The sequence below is a fragment of the Carlito syrichta genome, unplaced genomic scaffold (genome assembly GCF_000164805.1).
Source record: "Carlito syrichta isolate Samal-C Ts95f unplaced genomic scaffold, Tarsius_syrichta-2.0.1 Scaffold312739, whole genome shotgun sequence".
In the NCBI taxonomy this organism is placed as follows: Eukaryota; Metazoa; Chordata; class Mammalia; order Primates; family Tarsiidae; genus Carlito; species Carlito syrichta.
The window spans coordinates 709,349-732,982 of NW_007256835.1; the positions used below are offsets into that span (position 1 = coordinate 709,349).

The window sequence follows — 23,634 nt, forward strand, 5'->3', positions numbered from 1 at the left end:
ATTTGGGGAGATTTCACATTTTAACAATATTGTGTCTTCCAGTCCATGAACATATTATCTCTCCTCATTTATTTAGAGAATTGTAATTATTTGTAGAGTTTTACTTTTTCAGATATGTGGCCATACCATATCTTGAGAGTGACTATTGATATAAACACTGTAAACTGAGGTTGGTTTATTTTTTAAAGTTTTGCAAGTGATTCTGAGACCTGGTTAGGGCTAAGAAGCACTGCTTTAAAGTTTTGTCATTCAGCATAGTGAAGAATGGTAGCTTTCAAAGTGCGGACCAGCAGAAGCAGCATCACCTGGAAACTTGTTAGAAACACAAATTCTCAGGTCCTAACCCAGGCCCACTAAATCTAAACTACAGGGAGCAGAGTCCAGCAATCTGTGGTTTAACAAGTCCTCCAGGATACTGACATACACTAGTGTTTGGGAATCACTAATGCAGAATAAAAAAAAAAAAACTAAAGTTCAGTAAACCTGAGTTCTAGACTGGTTCTTATCTCCAACTAGTATGGCCATGGGGATATCATCAAAGCTCTTTGAGCACATTTTTTTCATCTATACTATGAGGTAACTTAGCCTAGATCCTTGAAACTTTAAAATTATATGGATCCAAGAAATTGTCCTAGAAACTTTTTGTTTTTGTTTTTGAGTCAGAGTCTCACTCTTGCCCAGGCTGGAGTGCAGTGGCACACTCACAGCCACTGCAGCTTCGACCTGCTGGGCTCAGGCAATCCTTCCGCCTCAGCCTTCCAAGCAGCCAGAATTACAGGCGCATGCTACCACGCCCAGCTAATTTCTTGATTTATTGTAGAGACAAGGTCTCACCATGTTGCCCAGGCTGGTCTCAAACCCACGGGCTCAGGCAATCCTCTCATCTTGGCCTCCAAAGTGCTGGGATTTTAGGCTTGAGCCACCACACCAGCCTAGAAAGACTTTTATAGGGAAACCAAAACACCTACAGAGTACACACGGAGAAGCAAACAAAATACAGATCTAATGGCAAAATGAGAAAAAAGGGAGGCACAGAAAGTAATCTATAACTAAGAGAGTTTTAATCAGTTTCTATTTGGAAGAAAAGTTTATCCTACAATGAGGTAGTTGCTTATATCAATTACTGGTTAAGTAATTTTCACTTAACCCAATCTACTGGCCACCCTAATAGCTGCCAATGACAAAAATAGCAGTAGTTTAAATAAAGACAAGCAATCCTATAAATTTTTTTGTAGAATTAAGAAAAAATCAAGTTGAGAAAGAAGCAAAGGACTTTTTGTACTTGTTTTCTTTGACTGCTAACAGCCAAAAGAGTCAAAAAGAAACATTGGTTTCTTAGCCAAAAACATACTGAAGCAATTCTTCCTTGCAGTAGCTCAACACCTTTTTTTTTTGTTGTTGTTGTTGTTTTTGAGTTGGAGTCTCACTCGGTTGCCCAGACTGGAGTGCAGTGGCCGCTCCTGGTCACCGCAGCCTCGCCTGCTGGACCCCGGCGATCCTTCCGCCTCAGCCTTCCAAGTTGCCGGAATCACAGGCGCTACCACACACGGCTGATTTTTTTGATTTTATTGTAGAGATGAGGTCTCGCTGCCCAAGCGGGTCTCGAACCCGCGGGCTCAGGCAATCCACTCACCTCAGCCTCCCAAAGGCGTGGGATTACAGGCTGAGCCACCGAGCCCGGCTTCAACACCTTTTGTTAAACTTCATTTTAAAGTCGACTTTTTCAGATTTTTAATTTTCTATAATTTTCACTTTCTCTGTAGTTATACAAGAGACTATGGGTAGGAGTCATAAAGAAGAGAAATCTTAAAGAGTTTGAAAATAAGAAAATGTTGTATCCTACCATATTACATACCAATTTTTAAAAAAATATCTCAGTTGTTATCAAGAATAAAGCTAGGCCCTTATGACTACAGATACAAAAAATTCTAATCAAAATACTAGCAAACCAAATCAAACAACATGTTGAAAGGAATATACACCATGACCAAGCCGGATTTACCCCAAGAAAGCAGGGTGTGTTCAACCTAAGAAAATCAATGTAATACATCACACTCATGGAAAGAAGGAAAAAAACTACATGATCATCTCAATTGAAACAGAAAAGGCATTTGACAAAAACCCAACATCCTCTCATGATAAAAACTCTCAGAAAATTAGAACTAGAAGCAAACATCCTCAACATGATAAAGGGCATTTATTTAAAACAAACAAGCAAACCCTGCCATGTACAGTGGCTCACATCAGTAATCCCAGCTACTTGGGAGGCTGAGACAGGAGTATCATTTGAGCCCAGGAGTTGAGACCAGCCAGAACAATAAAGCAAAACCCTGTCTCTAAATAAATAAGTAAACCCACAGCTAACATCATACTCAATAGTGAAAGACTGGAAAGCTTTACCCCTAAGATCCGGAACAAGACAAGGTTGCTCGTTTTTCACCACTACTATTCAACACTATACTAAAAGTTCTAGCCAGAACAATTAGACAAACAGAAAAAGGAAAGGAAGAAAAAGAAACTGGAAAGGAGAAATAAAACTATCTCTATTCACAGATCACATATAGAGAGAAAAATACCAAGGCTAATAAACTAACTCAACAAGGTTTCAGGGCATATGATCAACATACAAAAACCAGTTGAAGCCGGGCTCGGTGGCTCATCCTGTAATCCAGTGCCTTTGGGAGGCTGGGGTGAGTGGATTGCCTGAGCTCACGGGTTCGAGACCCGCCTGGGCAGGGAGACCTCATCTCTACAATAAATCAAAAAATCAGCCGAGCGTGGTAGCGCATGCCTGTAATTCCGGCTACTTGGAAGGCTGAGGCGGAAGGATCACCGGAGCCCAGCAAGTTGAGGCTGCGGTAACCGGGAGCGGCCACTGCACTCCAGTCTGGGCGACAGAGTGAGACTTCAACTCAAAAAAAATACAAAAAAAAAAACAACCAGTTGAGTTTCTACACACCACCAATGAACAATCCAAAAAGAAAACTAAAAAAGCAATTCTATTTACAATAGCATTTAAAAGAACAAAATACCTAGGAGTAAATTTAACCAAGAGAGTGAAAGACTTGTACACTGAAAACTACAAAACATTGTTGAGAGAAATTAAAGAATGCCTAAATAAGTGAGAAGATATTTCGTATTCTGAGATAAGAAGACTTAATATTGGCCAGGTGCAGTGGCTCATGCCTATAATCCCAGTACTTTGGGAGACCAAGGTGAGAAGATTGCCTGAGCCCAGTGATTCAAGACTAGCCTGGAAAACTTGGTGAGACTTCATCTTTACAATAAATCAAGAAAAATTAGCTGGGTGTGGTGGCGCACACCTGTAGTTCCAGCTAGTTGAAAGGCTGAAGTGGATGGATCACCTGAACCCAGCAGGTGGAGGCTGCGGAGGCCATGAGCGTGCCACTGCAATCCAGCCTGGGCAATGGAGTGAGACTCTAACTCAAAAAAAAAAAAAGAAGGCTTAATATTAAGAAGTGATCCAGAGATTCAGTGCAAATGCAATCCTATCAAAATTCCAACAGATTTTTGCCAAAAAGGAAACGCTGATATCCAAATTCATATGCAATTGCAAAGGACCCAAAACAGCCAAAACAACCTTGACACAAAAAAGAACAAAGTTGGTGGTCTCACACTTTCTGATTTCAAAACTCCTTACAAATCTATAGTAATCAAAACAGTATAGTACTGGCCTAAGTACAGACATATAGACCAATGGAATAGAAATGAGAATACAAAAATAAACCTATACAACTATATGGCCAATTTTTTGTTTGTTTGTTTGTTTGTTTTTTTAAGAGATGGGATTTTGCTATGTTGTCCAGGCTAGAGTACAATGGCTATTCACAGGTGCAATTATAGCACACTACAGCCTCAAACTCCTGGCCTCAAGTAATCCTCCCACCTCAGCCTCCCAAGTAGATGGGACAAAAGGCATGCACCATTGTGCTACCATGCCCAGTTTCCAATTCATTTTTGGCAAGGGTGCCAAGTCCATTCAGTGAAGGGAAAATAGTCTTTTCAACAAATGATACTGGAACATCTGGATTTCCACATACAAAAGAAAGAAGTTGAACCTCCACTCCATACCATATAAAAAAACTAACTCAAAATGGATCAACAACCTAAATATAAAAATCTAAAACCATAAAACTCTTGGAAGAAACACTGGGGTAAATCTACATGACCTGGAATTTGGCAATGGATTCTTAGATATGACACTACCAACAGCATGAGCAAGAACAACAAAAAAAAATGGATAAGTTGGACTCATTCAAATTAAAAACTTTTGGGCCAAGTGCTGTGGCTCAGCCTGTAATCCCAGCACTTTGGGAGGCCGAGGCAAGAGGATTGCCTAAGACCAGGGATTTGAGACCAGCAACTTGGTGAGACCTCATCTCTACAACAAAATCACAAAAACTAGCTGGGCATGGTGGCATATGCCTGTAGTGCCAGCTACTTGGAAGGCTGAGGTGGAAGGAACAGCAAAGGACATCAAAAAAGTAAAAAGACAACCTAAAGAACGGGAGAAAATACTTGCAAATCATGCATCTGATAAAGGATTAATAGCCAGAATACATAAAGAACTCCGGCTTATCATCAAAAAGGCAATTCAATTTAAAAATGGGCAAGGAACTCAAACAGATATTTCTCCAAAGACATACAGATGACTGATTAAAAACATGAAAAGATGCTCAACATCAGTAGTCATTAAGGAAATGAAGATCAGGTCACAATGAGATACAACTTACACCTACCTGCTAGGACAGCTATAATTAAAAAAACAAAAAAACAAGTGTTAGAGACAATACGGAGAAATTGGGATCCTTGTACATCGCTAGTGGTGCAGCTGCTGTGGGAAGTAGTTTGCAGGTTTTTCAAAATGCCAAAAATAGGAATACCATAAGACCCAAAATTTCCAATCTTAGATATATGTATCTAAATGAATTAAAAATGGATTCTCAGTCAGAAATGCCAACGTTCATTACAGCACTGCTCACAATACTACAGCCAAAAGGTTGAAACAGCCTGTATCCATAAACAAATATATAAATAAAATGTGGTATAAAAGTACAATGAAATATTACTCAGACATAAAAAAGAATCAAATTCTGATTAATACAACATGAGTGAAACTTGAAGATATTATGTCAAGTGAAATAGGCCAGACATAACAAGACAACTATTGTATGATTCCATTTATATCCTATAGTAGTCAATTTCATAGAAACAAAAAATAGAACTGTGATTTTCAAAGGTTAGAAAGAGGGAAAATAGGGAATTATTGCTTAATGAAAAAATTCTGGATATAGATGGTTGCAAAACAACATGAATGTACTTAATGCCATTTAACTGTACACTTAAAAATGAATAAAATGGTAAATTGTATGTTATGTACATTTTAACACAATAAAAATACAAATCTTTATTTTTATTATTTTTTTCTTTTGAGTTTGAGTCTCACCCTGTTGCCCAGGCTGGAGTGCAGTGGCACGCTCACAGCCACCCCAGGGACGACCTACTGGGTTCCAGCGATCCTTCTGCCTCAGCCTTCCAAGTAGCCAGAACTACAAGTGTGTGCTACCACGCCTGGCTAATTTTGGATTTATTGTGGAGAGAGGTCTCACCAAGTTGCCTGGTCTGGTCTTAAACCCGAAGGCTCAGGCAATCCACTTGCCTCAGCCCCCCAAAGTGCTGGGATTACAGGCTGAGCCACCGAGTCTGGCCTAAAAATACAAATTTTTAAAAAAACATGCTAAGTGAAAAAAGCCAGACATAAAAGGACAATTATATTATTCCATTTATATAAGACTTAGAAACTGGTACCTCAAGCAAATCCTTAGAGAGAAAATATATGGAGGTCACTTTGAATTTGGGGAGAGGAATGGGGAGTTATTGCTTAATGGTTAAGGTATCAGGGGTGATGAAAACATTTTGAAAATAGATGGTAGCTGGGCACGGTGGCTCACACCTATAATGCTAGCACTTTGGGAGGCAGAGGTGAGAGGACTGCCGAGCCCAAGGGTTCTAGACCAGTCTGAGCAACTTGGCGAGACCCTGTCTCTACAATAAATTAAAAAGCAAAAAACTAGCCAGGCATGGTAGCACGGGCCTGTAGTTCCAACTACTTGGAAAGCTGAGACAGAAGGATCGCTTGAGCCCAGCAGGTCAAGGTTGTGGTGGCTGCGAGCGTGCCTCTGTACTCCAGCCTGGGCGAGAGTGAGATTCTGACAAAAAAAAGAAAAGAAAATAGATGGTGATGACGATTGCACGGCAGTGTGAATATAACTAATGTCATTGAATTATACAGTTAAAAATAGTTGAGATGAGCCAGGCACAGTGGCTCACATCTTTTATCCCAGCACTTTGGGAAGTGGAGGTGAGAAAACTGCCTGAGCCCCTGGTTTCAAGACCAGCCTGGCAACTTGGCAAGACCTCACCTCTACAATAAATCAAAAAATTAGCAGGACGTGGTGGCGCATACCTGTAGTTCCAGTTACTTGGAAGGCAAAGGTGGAAGGATCACCTGAACACAGTAAATCAAGGCTGCAGTGGCCATTGAGTGTGCCACTGAACTCCAGCCTGGGCAACAGAGTGAGACTCTGACTCAAAAATACAAAAAAAAGAAATGAGCCGGGTTCAGTGGCTCAGCCTGTAATCCCGCGCCTTTGGGAGGCTGAGTTGAGTGGATTGCCTGAGCCCGCGGATTCGAGACCTGCCTGGGCAGTGAGACCTCATCTCTACAATAAATCAAAAAATCAGCCAGGCATGGTAGCACATGCCTGTAATTCTGGCTACTCGGAAGGCTGAGGCGGAAGGATCGCCGGAGCCCAGCAGGTCGAGGCTGTGGTGGCCGGGAGCGGCCACTGCACTCCAGTCTGGGCGACCGAGTGAGACTCCAACTCAAAAAAAAAGAAATGGAAAAATTTGTTATATATATATACTTATATATTTTACCACAGTGTAAAAAAGAATAAAGCTAGGTTTCCAATTTTATAATTGATATAAGCACAAAATACGCTTTTATCTGAATCACAGCAAAACAAGTAAGATTGAAGCGTTTGAGGGTTATCCTCAGTAATCTAGATTGGGTGTCTACACTATTCAAATCTAAAAACACTCCCTACTTTTATTAAGTAAACCTAATATAAGACAGCATATACTTCCCTGTTCTGCTTTGCATTTAAATGTCACATGAATTTGCAAATAAGATTCTTGTAATCTGGACACTAATGGACCCTATCTCTGCTTATATTATATAAGTTACAAAATATTACAAATAAAATATTTCCAATAAACTATACTGCAACCAAAATCATAACTGTCAAGAGATGAAACGATGATTGTAATCTATTCATTTCTATCTCAGTCAAGCAATAAAAATAGGGTAGAATACTTTACAGTTACATAGGAAATTTCATAATGTCCTTTTGTGAAAAATTTTATCCAATTCAACTCTCCAAAGAATATGTGGTGGGGAGTAAGGGAAGCCTGTTGACTTTTCCTTAAGTTCATTTATTTTACTAAGTATGACTGAAAAGAGGACAGAAAACCTATGTCTTAATAGAGAAAAAAGGACAAATTACCAATGAAAAATAATACTTCTAGATTACTAATTTTATGAAAAGAACAGGGGACTGATGGGCAAAAAAGAGAGTGTAAAGAATGACACTGGTTGGGCGCTGTGGCTCATGCCTGTAATCCCAACACTCTGGGAGGCTGAGGTGACAGGATTGCCTGAGCCCACGGGTTTGAGATCAGCCCGGGCAATTTGGCAAGACATATCTACAACAAATAAAAAAAAATTAGTCAGGCGTGGTGGCATGTGTTTGTAGCTCCAGCTACTTGGAAGGCTGAGGTGGAAGGATTGCCTGAGCCCAGCAGGTCGAGGCTGCAGTGGCTGTGAGCGTGCCACTGCACTCCAGCCTGGATAACAGAGTGAGACTCCAACTCAAAAAAAAAAAAAAGTTACAGAATAAAAATCTTGTTGGAAAAAAAATCAAATTGTCGGTGGATGGAAATTCCACACTGATGTAATAAAAATGTGACAGAGATATGCAGAAGACCACCTGACTTGGAAAATGAAATCTAGAAAGACTGAGTAAGATTGAGGAAGTGTGAAATTAAACCTAGTGATGAAAGAGAGACCTCTAGCCAAACACATTACCTCATCAAAATAAAATATGTGGGTTAAAATTATGGAGAGCACAAAAACTGCTTCCTAAAAAACAGTCTGCAGAGTACAGAAAGATAACAGACCAGGGTGGTGAACAGGAGGAAATGGTGCAGGTCTGTAGGTATTTGCATCTGGATTACCATGAGCCTGGCCGGTAAGACAGGGGTGTCACCTAGGAGAGGCAAACGACCTAGCTGCCAGAAAGGCTGCAACCTTGGCAAAGTCACCACTGCCCAGGGTCCGAAGTTCAGGTCTACAGAGTCAAACACAACCTGACATCCTTACCCCTGCTAGGTTAGGTCCTACTGCTGTGGATTGTCATAGTTCCTGAGGCACCTTCATGGTAGTTATTTATCACAACTACAATTATTTATTTAATGTCCTTCTTCCCCACCAAGCTCTCTTTATTCATGGCTGTTTCAGAACACAGCATGGTGCCTGGAACATAGTGAGATCTACGGAATCAGAGCTCACTCTGGGTACAAGCACGCACACAAATGCAAAATGAATAAATAAATGAAAGTAGATTTGTTCATCAGGTCATCTCACCTAGGCAGTGCTGGAGGTTAAATCTGCCTCGTCTTAATTCTAGTCTTCTCTGGGACTAACCATTTGGAATCACTCAAGGAAAGATAGCATTCTTTATATAAATGTTAATTTCACCAGCTAGCTAACAATCAAACTGCACTTTCTTTTGAGCAGCCTTAGAGAAATCTAGTAGGAATTATAAATCAAACTCTGAAGTTTTCAGGGAGCACCCTAGAGGTTGTACCATATAGAGCCCGCATTCTCAGTCTTACTTAAGGAAAGGCCCCTCTACCTTGCCCGACAATTACTTGAGCACAGATTCTCCCTGCAAATCCAAGGCATCTAATTTACCTTTAAATCCTACAAAGCACCTGCCACTTAGTGCTCAAAAGATGCTATAGGAAGCAATGTAATTTGAATACATATCAAGAATAACCACTGACACTTACTGAACTCTTTATAAGCTTATATATGCATTAAATTAACTGTCACAACCACAATCATCCTGTGAAATAGGTACTATTATATTCATTTTAAAGATGGGAAAGGGCCTTTACAGAGCTTGGCTGCCCAAGGTCACACAACCATTAGGTGGTAAAGTAAGAAACTGAATCAAGCTGAGCACAGTGGCTAATACCTGTAATTCTAGAACTTTGGGAGGCTGTGGCAGGAGGATCACTTGAGGTCAGGAGTTCAACTTTCCTGGTCAACAAAGTAAGACCTCATCTCTACAAAAATAAATAAATAAATAAAATTAGTCGGGCATGGCAGCAGACATCTGTAATCCCAGCTACTCAGGAGGCTAAAGCAAGAGGATTACTTAAGCCCAGGAGTCTGAGGCTGTGTTGAGCTGTGATCGTGCCACTAGACTCCAGCCTGGGTAACAGAGTGATATCCTGTCTCAAAAACAACAACAACAAAAAGAAACTGAACCAATGGTCCCCAAGTCAACATCTAGTCTTTAGAAATAAATGCTTTCATCTTTGTAATAAGAAAACAACCCAATTAAAGAATGGGTAAGACTAAGCTGGGTGCAGTGGCTCATGTCTGTAATCCTAGCACTTTGGGAAGCTGAGGCGAGAGGATTGCCTGAGTCCAGGAGTTCAAGACCGGCCTGGGCAACTTGGCAAGACCTTGTCTCTACAACAAATCAAAAAATTAGCTGGATATGGTGGCACATGCCTGTAGTTCCAGTTACTTGGAAGGCTGAGATGGAAGGAATGCCTGAGTCCAGCAGGTCGAGGCTGCGGTGGCCATAAGTATGCCATTGCACTCCAGCCTGCGTGACTCTAACTCATAAGTAAATTAATAAATAAAGAAAGAATGGGCAAGACTAAACAGATACTTCATTAAAAGACCTATATAAATGGTGAATAAACCCACGGAATGATATTGAATATCATAGTTATCAGAGAAACACAGGTTAAATCCACAATTATGTACCACTACACATCCATTAAAAAGTAAAATGACAAATATAACGTGTTGATGAAGATGTGAAGAAACTGGAAAACAGACTGCTGGTGGGAGTGCAAAATGATGTGAACACTTTGGGGAAAGGTCTGGCAACTGCTTAAAAAGTTAAACAGACACATGACCTAAAATCTCACTCCTAACAATTTTACTACTAGGCATTTACCCAAGAGGAATGAAAACATATGTCCACACAGAGATCTATACATGAACATTCATAACAGTTTTATTCATAATAGTCAAAAACCGGAAATAACCCTTATGTCAATCAACAGGGTTGACTGGATAAACAAATTTTATTACACAATGAAATAAAAAGTAATAAAAAGGTACAAATAACTGATATATAGAAAAAACATAAATGAATCTCACAGATACATTGAATGAAAGAAGCTAGACAGAAGAGTATATACTGCTCCAGTGTTGGAAATCAAATCAGTGGTTGTACAGGGACACAAAAGTGGTAGAAATGTTTTATACAGTCACACACCACATAGCATTTCAGTCAACAATGAACCGTGTATACCATGGTGGTCCCATAAGATTATAATAGTAATACCATATTTTATTGTACTTTTTCTATGTTTAGATACACATATACTTACCATTATGTCACAATTGCCAACAGTATTCATTATAGTAATTCATTATAGTAACATGCTTTACAGGTTAGTAGCCTAGGAACAATAGGCTGTACCATGTAGTCTAGGTGTGTGGTAGGCTAGACAATCTAGGTTTGAGTAAATACACTTTGTGATATTCACAAAGGACGAAATCAACTAACAATGCAGTTCTCAAAATGTAGCCCTGTTAAGTGACAAATGACTGTATATTGACTGTGATGGTGATTACACAGGTGAGACATTTGTTACTCATTGAACTCCACATTCAAAATCTTTACATTTTATTGACTGTACATTCACAATAAAGTTGACTTAGTGGGAGAAAAAACTAGGTAACAAAATACTGCTAAACCCTAATGTTGGCCAAGCTCGGTGGCTCAGCTTGTAATCCCAGCACTTTGGGAGGCCGAGGTAAGTGGATTGCCTGAGCCCGCGGGTTCGAGACCTGCCTGGGCAACTTGGTAAGACCTCATCTCTACAATAAATCAAAAAAATTACCCGGGCGTGGTAGCGCATGCCTGTAGTTCCAGCTACTTGGAAGGTTGAGGCGGAAAGATCACCGGAGCCCAGCAGGTTGAGGTTGCAGTGGCCGGGAGCGGCCATTGCATTCCAGTCTGGGTGACAGAGTGAGACTCCAACTCAAAAAAAAAAAAAAACCTAATGTTTATCAATAGGAGATTGCTTCGATAAATTATGAACCATACAATATACACTATGCAGCTGTAGTGAAGGATTCCAGGTATCGATATGGAAAGACCCCGAGATACACAGTTAAGTGAAAAAAAGCAAGGCACAAATCAGTGTGCATAGTATGCTAGCATTGTGTAAAAAAAACTTTTGCTTCTATATGTAAAAAAGAAAATGGAAGGATATACAAACAACAGTGGTTAACTTTAGGAGGCAGTGAAACTGGGCAGCGGGTTATTTACTTAATGGTTTCTACTTAATGCCTATCACTTCTGCACTATCGTAAAGTAAAAAAATCATTAAGTCAAGCCATGGTAAATCAGAGACTGTCTATAAGTTGCTCCAATTTTACCTCTCATCTTAAAACAACTTCAGTGGTTTTCTATTACCTTTTGGATCAAATCCAATCTACCAGGCCTCGCATGTCCTGACTCCTGCCTAGCTCTCTGGCCATTCTCATCCTTCATTCACTATACTAAATCCACAGCTTCTTTCAGCCCTACTAATATGCCAAATTCTTCCTTGATTGCAAATGATGTTAGAATGCTCTTTTCTCTACTCTTCCCAAAGTTAGTTCATGCTCATCAGTTCAATTAAAAGTCATCTTTTCACAGAGGCTTTCCCAGATCACTCTTATTAAACTAGATTTTTCCCTACTTTTCTCAATTCCTTGTTTGTTTCCTTCATAGAAAGTACCATAATTTAAAATCACTTCATTTTTCTGTTTTTGTTTTGTTTTGACTCTTCTAAATGGTAGCTTCAAGAAGAATGGACCATGTTTATTTTTATATACACCAGGGCCTAGTACAATACAGCACTTAACAAATATTTGTTGAATGAATAAAGTGTTATCCCATCTATGAGATAGGTCCCAAAGTAAGTCCCATTTATGCCCATAATTACATAAAAACATATATAAAACTAAAATATCATAGTGTGGTATTTTATCAAGTTACTCTTTTGAGAAATGATTATTCATACGCAAGTCAATGGCTTCCAAATTTTCACTTGTTATGCCATACTAAGAAAATAATTTTATACTACAATCCACTACATACTATACATATATATATTAACTGAAACAAAGTTTCACAGAATTATACTTACTCTTGATAAGGGAGACATACTTTGATAATTTTCGAGTGAATGTCATATATTTTAACCATTTTTATATGATTTTTCTGAACTACTAAATAGTTGAAAGACAATAATGAATACTACTTTCATTCTGATTTCAATAAATTAAGCCAATAGCACTGATTCAAAAATGCAAAATGAATCGGTTAGAGAAAGATAATTCAATTATATTACCAATTCTAAATTACCACAAACTCCAGGATCATATTCTAACCAGTCATTAATCAAAATATGTTAACCTATAAATATAGGATTCGACTAGGAATGCTTGCTAAGGAGGAGCCCCAAAGTGATTTCAGATTGGAAAGAGAAAGATGAAAATCAATGCAAGTTTTCTCTATCTCATCTAATATCAACTCATTCTTGCAGACCAACAGGTCAAAAACCTTGGTGTTATCCTTGACTCCTCTTTCTTTCATCCCCCAAATCCAGGGCACTATTAAATCCTACTGGCTCTACCATCACAGCACATTCAAAATCTGATACTACACTATGTCTTGCCTTAATTACTACAACAGACTCTAACAGGGCTCCTCAATTCTGTCCTTGTCCCCTTTCAGTCTATTTTTTTTTCCAGAGTCTCACTACGCTGTCCAGGCTGGATTGCAGCGGCAGGATCACTATCACCTCAGTCTTGACCTGCTGGGTTCAGGCAATCCTTCTGTCTCGGACTTCCAAGAAGCTGGAACCACAGGCATGGACCAACATGCCCAGCTAATTTTTTGATTTACTGTAGAGATGACGTCTTGCCAAGTTGCCCAGGCTGGTCTTGAACTCGTGGGCTCAGGCAATTCTCTCACCTCCGCCTCCCAAAGTGCTGAGATTACAGGCATGAGCCACCTGCATTATTTTCTTCTTAGCACTTACCACTATCTGACATGGTATATATTTCAGTAATTTACTCTGCTTAATGTCTTTCTCCTGCAGCATCTAATCTCCACAAGGGCATAATTGTTTATTAACTACTGTATTCCCAGCACTTATAAGAGTATCCAGCACATAGCAAAGACTTAAAAAAATATCTGAATGACTAAGTGACTAAATGAATGGGTAAGAATGAACAAGACAGTCGGGCTTGGTGGCTCAGTCTGTAATCCCAGCACTTTGGGAGGCTGAGGTGAATGGATTGCCTGAGCCCGAGGGTTCGAGACCCGTCTGGGCAACTCGGAGAGACCTCATCTCTACAATAAGTCAAAAATTAGCCAGGCATGGTAGCGCACACCTGTTGCTCCAGCTACTTGGAAGGCTTAGGCGGAAGGATTGCCGGAGCCCAGCAGATCGAGGCTGTGGTGACTGGAGGCGGCCATTGCACTCCAGTCTGGGTGAAAGAGTGAGACTCCAACTCAAAACAAAAACAAAAACAAAACAAAGCAAAAAAAAGAATGAACAAGAAAACAAAACAGGTTAGATAAGAATGGCTACCTGCTGGTAAAGAGTTATGGCTCAAGCTTCAAAGGAAGCCATGCTACTTGGAAGGCTGAGGTGGAAGGATTGCCAGAGCCCAGCAGGTTGACACTGGGGTGGCCATAAGTGTGCCATGGCACTCCAGCCTGGGTGACAGGGTGAGACTCCAACTCAACAACAACAACAAAAACAAAGGAGGTCATGGCATACTAGTGATATCTCTGGCTACATCAGCATGGGATGAAACGGATTAGCAACTATTACTCAAGACTGAATTAATGTCCTCTTTAAGCACGGAGTGTTCCTTCCAAGTTCACCATCTATTCTGAAGCAAACAAAAAGAAATCTTGAGGAAATAAGATCACAAGTGGAAAATATGATTGCCTACCCATTATGAACTATGTTAATCATCAAGTTTATTATGAAGCAAACACCAGAGGACATTGCTAAGGCTAGAAGTGTGATGTGATGCTATGCAGACAAGAGAAATCAAAACATATATCTAAATCAGATTCTGCCATTAATTAGCTATATGATCAGAATCTTTCTGAATGTGTTTAGTCTGCCTCTGTTAAAATAAGAATCACCATCAACCAAGTCATACTTTCAACTAGTTGTTTTGAATATGAAATAATGGAAAAGCACTTTAAAAGCACAAAATGAACCAGGCTTGGTGGCTCAGCCTTAATTCCAGTACTTTGGGAGGCCGAGAAGAGTGGATTGTCTGAGCCTGAGGGTTCGAGACCAGCCCGGGCAATTTGGCGAGACCTCATCTCTACAATAAATTAAAAAATTAGCCAGGAGTGGTAGCGTGTACCTGTAGTTCCGGCTACTTGGAAGGCTGAGGTGGAAGGATTGCCAGAGCTCAGCAGATCAACGCTGGGGTGGCCATGAGTGTGCCACTGCACTCCAGCCTGGGGGAGTAAGACTCCAACTCAAATAAATAAGTAAATAAGTGAAAGCACAAAATGCCACTGGGCGCGGCGGCTCATGCTTGTAATCCCAGCACTTTGGGAGGCGGAGGCAAGAGGACTGCCTAAGTTCAGGGGTTCGAGACCAGCCCAGGCAACTTGGCAAGTCCTCATCTCTACAATAAAAAAAAATTAGCTGGGCATGGTGGCATGCGCCTATAGTTCCAGCTACTTGGAAGGATGAAGTGGAAAGATTCCCTGAGCCCAGTCGGTTGAGGCTGCAGGGGTTGTTGAGTGTACCACTGCACTCCAGCCTGGGTGAAAGACTCCAACTCAAAAAAAAAGAAAGGAAATCACCATTATCCAAGTCACACTCTCAACTAACTGTTTTGAATATGAAATAATGGAAAAGTAGTTTTAAAAGCACAAAATGTAGCCCAGCGCGGTGGTTCATGCCTGTAATCCCAGCACTTTAGGGGGCGGAGACAAGAGGATTGCTTGAGCCCACAGGTTCAAGACCAGCCTAGGCAATACGGCAAGACCTCATCTATACAATAATCAAAAAATTAGCTGGGCGTGGTAGCAAGCACCAGTAGTTCCAGCCACTTAGAAGGCTGAGGTGCAAGGATTGCCTGAGCCCAGCAAATCAAGGCTGCAGTGGCCACGAGAGTACCACTGCACTCCAGCCTGGGCATCAGAGACTCCAACTCAAAAAAAAAAAAAAAAAAAAACCACCAAATGCCATACGAATCCAAGAGGCTACAACTCTGAGTTTATTAAATTATTGTCCATTAGGAAGATTTATCAAAGACAATGTTCTTTTGGGGAAACTTTTAGGTTTTTATAGAATTATGAATCAGGATGTAGAGATTTCTTCCTTTTCAAATTAATAGAAAAAGTATTTTCTAGTATATGTGCTTCAGAGAAAAAGAACAGAAATCAACTTTTTTCTCAGTTACCAGTTTATATTATGCAAGAGTTTACAAGGAATTGATTACAAAGTCATTAACCTGTTACTCAAGTTAAAATGGTCCACACACCAAAAAAGGAAAAAAAAAAAAAATCAAAGTTCCAACCTAATCTTTAGTAGCTGCATATGACTAGCTGTCGGGCTGGGAAAGATGACTGCAAAGGAGCAAGAGAGAACTTTTTTTTAGGGTGATGGAAATGCTCTGTCTTAACACGGATGGACATATTTATCACAACTCAACAAAATGTACATTTTAGATGGGCACATTATAGTGTATGTAAACTACATCTCAATAGTTTAAATAAATAAAAAAAACTTGTTAAAAGTGAAATCATTCAGTTGCACTGTGGTCTCCAAGAGAATCTTTGTAATGAAATTTAATACAACAGCCTTGAAGATTTAAGAAAGAGGGTGACAGAAAGTGCGTCAATGACTGAAAAACAGGTCAATTTATGGCCTCTGGCCTCAAGGTCAACTCAGAGTAGGAGGAAAAAACAAGCAAAAGAAGCATAATCAAGCTAGGGAAGGGAATTTCAGCTTCTCAAGAAAACGAAAACCAAAAATGTTATTACTTGAGAAGGCATAGAGAAAAAAGCACAGGTTTGGGGGCTCTTCAGAGATAGGTTCGAACGGATGTAGGCCGTTAAGCTTGTAACCTTGAGAGTCCTCAACCTGAGCCTCAGTTTCCCTTCCTGTAATATGGAGATAATAATGGCTTAGAGTTTAGCCCAGCACACAGCCAATGCTCAGTACATAAGTGACCCACGATATTACATACGGCAAGAGAATTTGGTGCTAACTGGAAATACAGGCAGACCCAAGGCTCCCCCAGCCTCCCTCTCGGAGGGTCGGGGTCCCTTTCGTACGCCGTGTCGCCCTCAACCAGGCTGCCCTTCCCCGCCCCACACACACCACACCACCCTTTACACCCCTCATCCCAGCAGCCCAGGGCTTCCCACCTCCCGAGCCCCACCTCGTTGAGAAAGCGGGTGATATCGTAGACTCGTCCGTGGATCACCAGCCACAGATCCTCCGAGGAGTTGCGCTTCGCTACCTCCTCCAACCGGTAATATGTGACAGAAGTCTCGACCCCCTGCCCTTGCTCGTCGCTGCCGCTACCTTCCGCGGTCGCCATTAGGCCCGAGACACCTCCTCTCCAACGCTAACGGGGCCTCTGTGGCTCACTTCCGTGGGGGCAGAGCCCGCGTTCAGCCCTCCTCGGCATCCGTAGCCAAAACCCATACGGCCTTGGGAGGGAACCTAGCAACAGCCAATCTCACTTCCGAATAGCTCCTGGTTCGTTTTATTTTCACCAATGAAACGAGGGGTTCAGTTCCCAATCCCACCCACTCCTCACCCGATGCTCGAGGTGAAAAGCTGGTTCGAGGTCCTACTAACCAATCAGAGTCGCCAAGCTGCTCCAGCCTCGCCAATCAGGTACTGTGATTTTGGACCGGCGCCGAAGAGAGACGTGTTCTGACATGTGTCACCCCCGGAAAGGATTTCTTCACTCAGCCGGTGGGCCCGCAGAGCCCTAGAAGAGGGGGCCGTTTCCCGCTTCCCTTCCCTTCGCTGTGGATCTCTCCTGAGTCACGCGAAGCTCATTCTCCCCCGCTTCCTGCGCGGCCTGCCTTCCAGCCCCGAGTTTTGATCTTTGCTGCCTCCAGGCTGTGTGATCTGGCGAATTCCGTCTCTCTCAAGCTCGGTTTTCTCCTCCGTAAAATGGGCGCGATAGCCTCCAACGTACCGAGGGGTTTCCCTGCTTAAGCGAGAGAGTGTCTGTACAGCGCTTGGCGCGTAGTAATCGCTACATAAATGGTCACCGCTGTTAGAAAGACTGGGCCTAGGCGATTGGAGGTGGGGTACGGATTTTCTGCCACTCGTCAGGAATCTAATTTGAAAACGAGTTCTTTGGTAATCAGGATCTATCTACCCTATTTTAGTTCCTACGTGATCTAAAATAGAACTCATCTCAGCTGCCCGCCGCTGGAGGCCCCGGCACTTTGGAATTCCAAGTTTGGTTAATGAGCCATGTTGTGAGCTACTTATTTTTAACTGCCATTATAACTGATAGGTTGATCTTCCTATAATGTCATTGCCATCATGTCACTCTCGCAGCCTGCCAACCACGGCTTCCACAACGCACTGGCAACCTCTTTTGCTAATATTTTCCGCAATTCTCTTGTATAAGCCTCGTGCACCAGCCCTGGTTTCTAAACCTGCTGGTTTTACACCCACATCAGCGGTCATTCCAGGTCCACTCAGTTGAGGCAGCCTTTTCTTTCCAGTACCTACTCACTTTTCAAGTTCCTCTTCCATTTCTTCGTGTCTCACAAACTCTTCTACTGTTCTGAGCTCCAGTGGTTCCATCCCTGTGTAGCACCTAAACATATACTATTTTAGGAAACGCTCTGCATCTGAAATTTTCCACTTTCCATATTTTTACTTCCCTAATTGACTGATACCATGAGAACAATTCCATATGATCCTTAGGTCCTCCACAAACTTTAGATTCAAATACTGACATGTATTTCAGAGATATTTACGGAATATTTACTGTCACAAGTCTTATGATAGGCTCTGCGAATAGAAAGGTAACACAAGAAACAGAATCTCTGAAATAAAACATGTACAGACATACACATACTTACATCTATAATTTAAGTGCTACAATAGAGATTTATACCAAATACAAGGAAGCATAGCTCTCAATACATACTTGTTAAAAGCATAATTCATACTTAACCCTGGTGGACATGAGTCACCTGAGGGGGCTGTGTTAAAAATGCAGATTCCTGGCTGGGCACTGTGGCTCAAGCCTATAATCCCAGCACTTTGGGAGGCCGAGGTGAGAGGATTGCCTGAACCCGCGGGTTCAAGACCAGCCTGGGCACCATGGTGAGACCTTGTCTCTACAATAAATTAAAAAATTAGCTGTGCGTGGTAGCACGTGCCTGTAATTCCAGCTGCTTGGAAGGCTGAGGCGGAAGGATCACCTAAGCCCAGCAAGTCGAGGCTGCAGTGGCCAGGAGCGCGCCACTGCACTCCAGCCTGGGTGACAGAGTGAGACTCCAACTCAGAAAAAAAAAAAATGCAGATTCCAGCCAGGTTTAATGGCTTATGCCTGTAATCCCAGCATTTTGGGAGGCAAGGCGAGAGGATTGCCTGAGCCCAGGGATTCAAGACCAGACCAGGAAACTTGGCAAAATCTGGGCTCTACAATAAAATAAAATTCTTTTAAAATAGCTAAGTGTGGTGGCGCATGCCTGTAGTGCCAACTACTCGGAAGACTGAGGCGGAAGGATCACCGGAGCCCAGCAGGTCGAGGCTGCAGTGGCCGGGAGCAGCCTCTGCACTCCGGACTGGGTAACAGAGTGAGACTCCGACTCAAAAAAAAAAAGACTCTGAAAGGATGGTGTGAGAGAATCTCTCAGCAAAGAATAGGGTTGGAGAAATACAGCTGGAGTATAGCAAAAGCAGGCATGCCCCTAGAGTGGAGAAATTTCCAAGACTGGGAAGAGGAGAGTGAGTGGGGATTACTCCAGTAGCAGGGAGCCCACCAGCTTCCTCAAAGCACCTGGGCAGGCATAGGACTTCAGAGAAGAAAGGCTACATTGTGTATGGGGAAAGACTGCACTCTTGGCATCAGGGTTCCCAGGTAGCAGACATTCCTGAGTCCTGGTATGGAGTCTGTTAGCTCCGCAACACATCTCTCAGATGGTGACTAAGGTGGACTGAATGTAGAAAGCCCTTCCTGAATGTTCTACACTGTGTAAAACCCCTGGAGGGAAGGAGAGAAGCACCAATAAATGATGAGACTGAATCTGTCACCATTGTGGTAACTGGAATTCATATCAAAGAGTTTTTAAATTATTTAATGATTTTAGAATTTCAAACAGGTAAATTGCAAGAATAATACTATGAACTCCCATATACTTTAAACTTAGATTTACCAATTGTTAATATTTTGAAATATTTGATTTCTTTCATATATACATTGGGGGTTTTTTGCTGGGGTTTTTTGTTTGTTTGTTTGTTTTATAATTTTAAAGATGTGGGGTACAATTTAAGGTTAGGTATATAAATGTTAATTATACAGGTGCCCTTGTTGATGAGATGTGCTCCTCCCTCCCTGGCAGTTTCCCTCAACTACCAATCCCATTCCCCTCCCCTGGCAATTTCCCACTACTGCCAATCCCTTTTTTATAGTATTATGATAATTATTCAAGTTCTGCTTATGAGTGAGAACATATGGTACTTTGTTCTTTGTTTCTGTGAAGAAGCACTGAGTATGATAGACTCTAAATCCATCCAAGTTGCTGTGAAGTCCATATGTTTGTCCTTCTTTATGGCTGCATAATATTCCATTGTGTTTATGTACCACATTTTAAAAATCCAGTCCAGCTTCAATGGGCAGAATGGTTGGTTCCATGTTTTTGCTATTGTGAATAGAGCTGCAGCAAACATGAGTGTGTAGGTATTTTTTCTGTAGAATGACTTGAGTTCCTCCAGGTATATTCCCAAGAGGGGGATTGCTGGGTCATATGGAAGGTCAATTTCTAGTTCTTTCAGAAATCGCCATACTGTCTTCCAAAGAGATTTCACTAGTTTCCATTTGCACCAGCAGTGTAGAAGCATTCCTTTTTCTCTGCATCCTCACCAGTATCTGTTTTATTTATTTATTTATTTGTTTATTTATTTTTGAGTCGGAGTCTTACTCTGTCACCCACACTGGAGTACAGTGGCACACTCATGGCCACCACAGTCTCGATCTGCTGGGCTCAGGCAATCCTTCCGCCTTATCCTTCCAAGTAGCTGGAACTATAAGTATGTGCCACCATGCCCGGCTAATTTTTTTATTTATTGTAGAGATGAGGTCTCACCAAGTTGCCCGGGCCAGCCTCAAACCAGCAGATTCAGGCAATCCTCTCACCTTGGCTTCCCAAAGTGCTGGGATTATAGGCGTGAGCCACTGTGCCCAGCCATATATATATTTTATTGTTACTAGCACTGAACCGTTTCAGATCTCTTGACCATTTATCTCCAGATAATTCTGCATGTGTCTTCTAAGAATAAGACTATATTGCTAGGCGCGGTGGCTCATGCCTATGATCCCGGCACTCTGGGAGGCCAAGGTAAGAGAATTGCCTGAGCCCACAGTTTCAAGACCAGTCTGGGCAACTGGGTGAGACCTTATCTCTACAATAAATCAAAAAATTAGCCGGGCATGGTGGCACATGCCTGTAGTTCCAGTTACTTGGAAGGCTGAGGCAGAAGGATCACCTAGCCCAGCAGGTCGAGGCTGCGGTGTCCGTGAGTATGCCACTGCACTCCTGCCTGGGCAACGGAGTGAGACTCAGACTCAAAAAAGAGAATATATTGTTGTGTAACTGCTCTATACTTTTCAAATTCAGAGAATTTAGCATTCACACAAAATTGTTATCTAACATGCTCTCCATATTATTTTCCAATTATTGCAATAATGTCTTTTGTGGAATTTTTGGGTGTCTGTATGATCCAGGATCCAATTCAGGATGGGTATTGCATTTATTCATGTTTCTTTAGTCTCTATTAATCCGGAACGCTTCCTCGGCCTTTCTTTTTTTTTTTTTTTGAGTTGGAGTCTCACTCTGTCGCTCAGACTGGAGTGCAGTGACCACTCCCGGCCACCGCAGCATCGACCTGCTGGACTCCGGCGATCCTTCCACCTCAGCCTTCCAAGTAGCTGGAACTACAGGCACGCACTACCACGCCCAGCTAATTTTGTATTTATTGTAGAGATGAGGTCTCGCCAAGTTGCCCAGGCGGGTCTCGAACCCACGGGCTCAGGCAATCCACTCACCTCAGCCTCCCAAAGGCACAGGATTACAGGCTGAGCCACTGAGCCCGGCTTCTTTTTCTTTCATGACGTTGACATTTTTAAAGATACAACCTCAAACTGAATTTGATACATAAAAATTATGTGCCCTAAATGTATTGATTGCAAATTCATCTTCACAATTTATGGCACGTTAGCTAGAAAAATCTGGCTTGAAACTCTTGTCCCTGCCACTCACAAACTTGGCGACATCAAGTAGATCTTAGCCTCTTTTTTCCCATGTGGATATTCACTTGTTCCAGCACCGTTTGATGAAAACACAGTTCCCCCTAAAATTATTTTCATGTCTTTGTTTAAAATTGATTTGGGCCGGGCACGGTGGCTCAACCTGTAATCCCAGCACTTTGGGAAGCCAAGGTAGAGGCTTGCCTGAACCTGGGGGTTTGAGACCAGCCTGGGCAACTTAGTGAGACCTTGTCTCTACAAAAAATCACACACACAAAAAAAACTAGCTGGGCATGGTGGCATGCATCTGTAGTTCCAGCTTCTTGGAAGGCTGAGGCAGAAGGATGGCCTAAGCTCAGTAGGTGGAGGCTGGAGTGGCCATGAGCATGCCACTGCACTCCAGCTTTGACGACAAGAGTGAGACTCCAACTCAAAAAGAACATTGATTTGGCCGTATAAGTGTGGGCTTCTTTGTGAACTTTATATTCTGTCCCAGTGCTGCATTTGTCTACTTTTTGTCAATTCCACATTGTCTTGATTACCACCAAAGCTTTGTAGTAAGGCTTTAAATCGGGTAATATAAATCCTACAGCTTTGTTCTTATTTTTTCAAAATTAATTTTGCTATTCTAGATCCTTTGTATTTTCACATAAAATTTTAAAATCAGCTTGTTGGCCAGGCATGGTAGTTCATGCCTGTAATGAACACCAGTCGGGAGGTCAAGGTGAGAGGATCACTTGTGCCAGGAGTTCAAGAGCAGCCTGGGAAGCATAATGAGAATTCGTCTCTTAAAAAATTACCAGGCATCGTGGCGCATGTCTGTAGTCCTAACTACTTGGGAGGCTGAGGCAGGGAGGATCACTTAAGCTCAGGAGCTTGAGGTTACACTGAATTGTGATCATGTCACTGCACTCCAGCGTGTGTGACAGAATTAGACCCTGTCTCTCAAAAAAATTAGAATAAAATAAAATTACCTTGTTGAACCAAGTGATCAGGTTAACATCATCAGTGAGAAATTATGTTGATGGCATGTGCCCCTTGTATGATGTGATGAGAAGGGCATGTGACCACTGTGGCATACTTCCCCAAACTCATAACCACAGTCTAAGAAAGAGAAAAACACCAGGAAAACCCAAATTGAGAGATATTCTACAAAATACCTGACCAGCATGCCTCAAAACTGTCAAGCTCATGAATAAACAAGGAAAGACTGAGAAATTGTCACAAACTTGAGTGAACTAAGGAGACATGACAATTAAATGCAATATCTTAACCTGGACTGAATCCTAGTCAAGAAAAAGTGTCAACACCAGGCTGGGCACGGCGGCTCACGCTTAAAATCCCAGCACTTTGGGAGGCCAAGGTGAGAGGATTGCCTGAGTCCACGGGTTCAAGACCAACTTGGGCAACTTGGCGAGACCTCGTCTCTACAATAAATCAAACAATTAGCCAAGCATGGTAGCACATGCCTGTAGTTCTAGCTACTTGGAAGCAGAAGGATCACCTGAGCCCAGCAGGTGGAGGCTGTGGTGGCCGTTAGTATGCTACTACACTCCAGCGTGGACGACAGAGCGAGATTCCAACTCAAAAAAAAAAGAAAAAAGAAAAAGGAACTGGGCTCGGTGGCTCAGCCTGTAATCCCGCACCTTTGGGAGGCTGAGGTGAGTGGATTGCTTGAT

At 41.9% G+C, this 23,634-nt stretch overlaps 1 protein-coding gene across 2 annotated transcripts in view; it reads right to left on the reverse strand.

Moving 5' to 3' along the window:
• The window catches only part of LOC103272542 (cytochrome b5 type B), a 56,415-nt gene extending 39,167 nt beyond the window's left edge, over positions 1 to 17,248 (reverse strand). For both annotated transcript variants that reach the window (XM_008070031.2, XM_008070030.2), the window contains exon 1: positions 16,886 to 17,248. In XM_008070031.2, the coding sequence (XP_008068222.1) occupies positions 16,886 to 17,047 (162 nt within the window). In that variant the 5' untranslated portion in view covers positions 17,048 to 17,248. The remainder of the gene's footprint in view (positions 1 to 16,885) is intronic.
• Between the last annotated feature and the right edge of the window lie 6,386 nt (positions 17,249 to 23,634).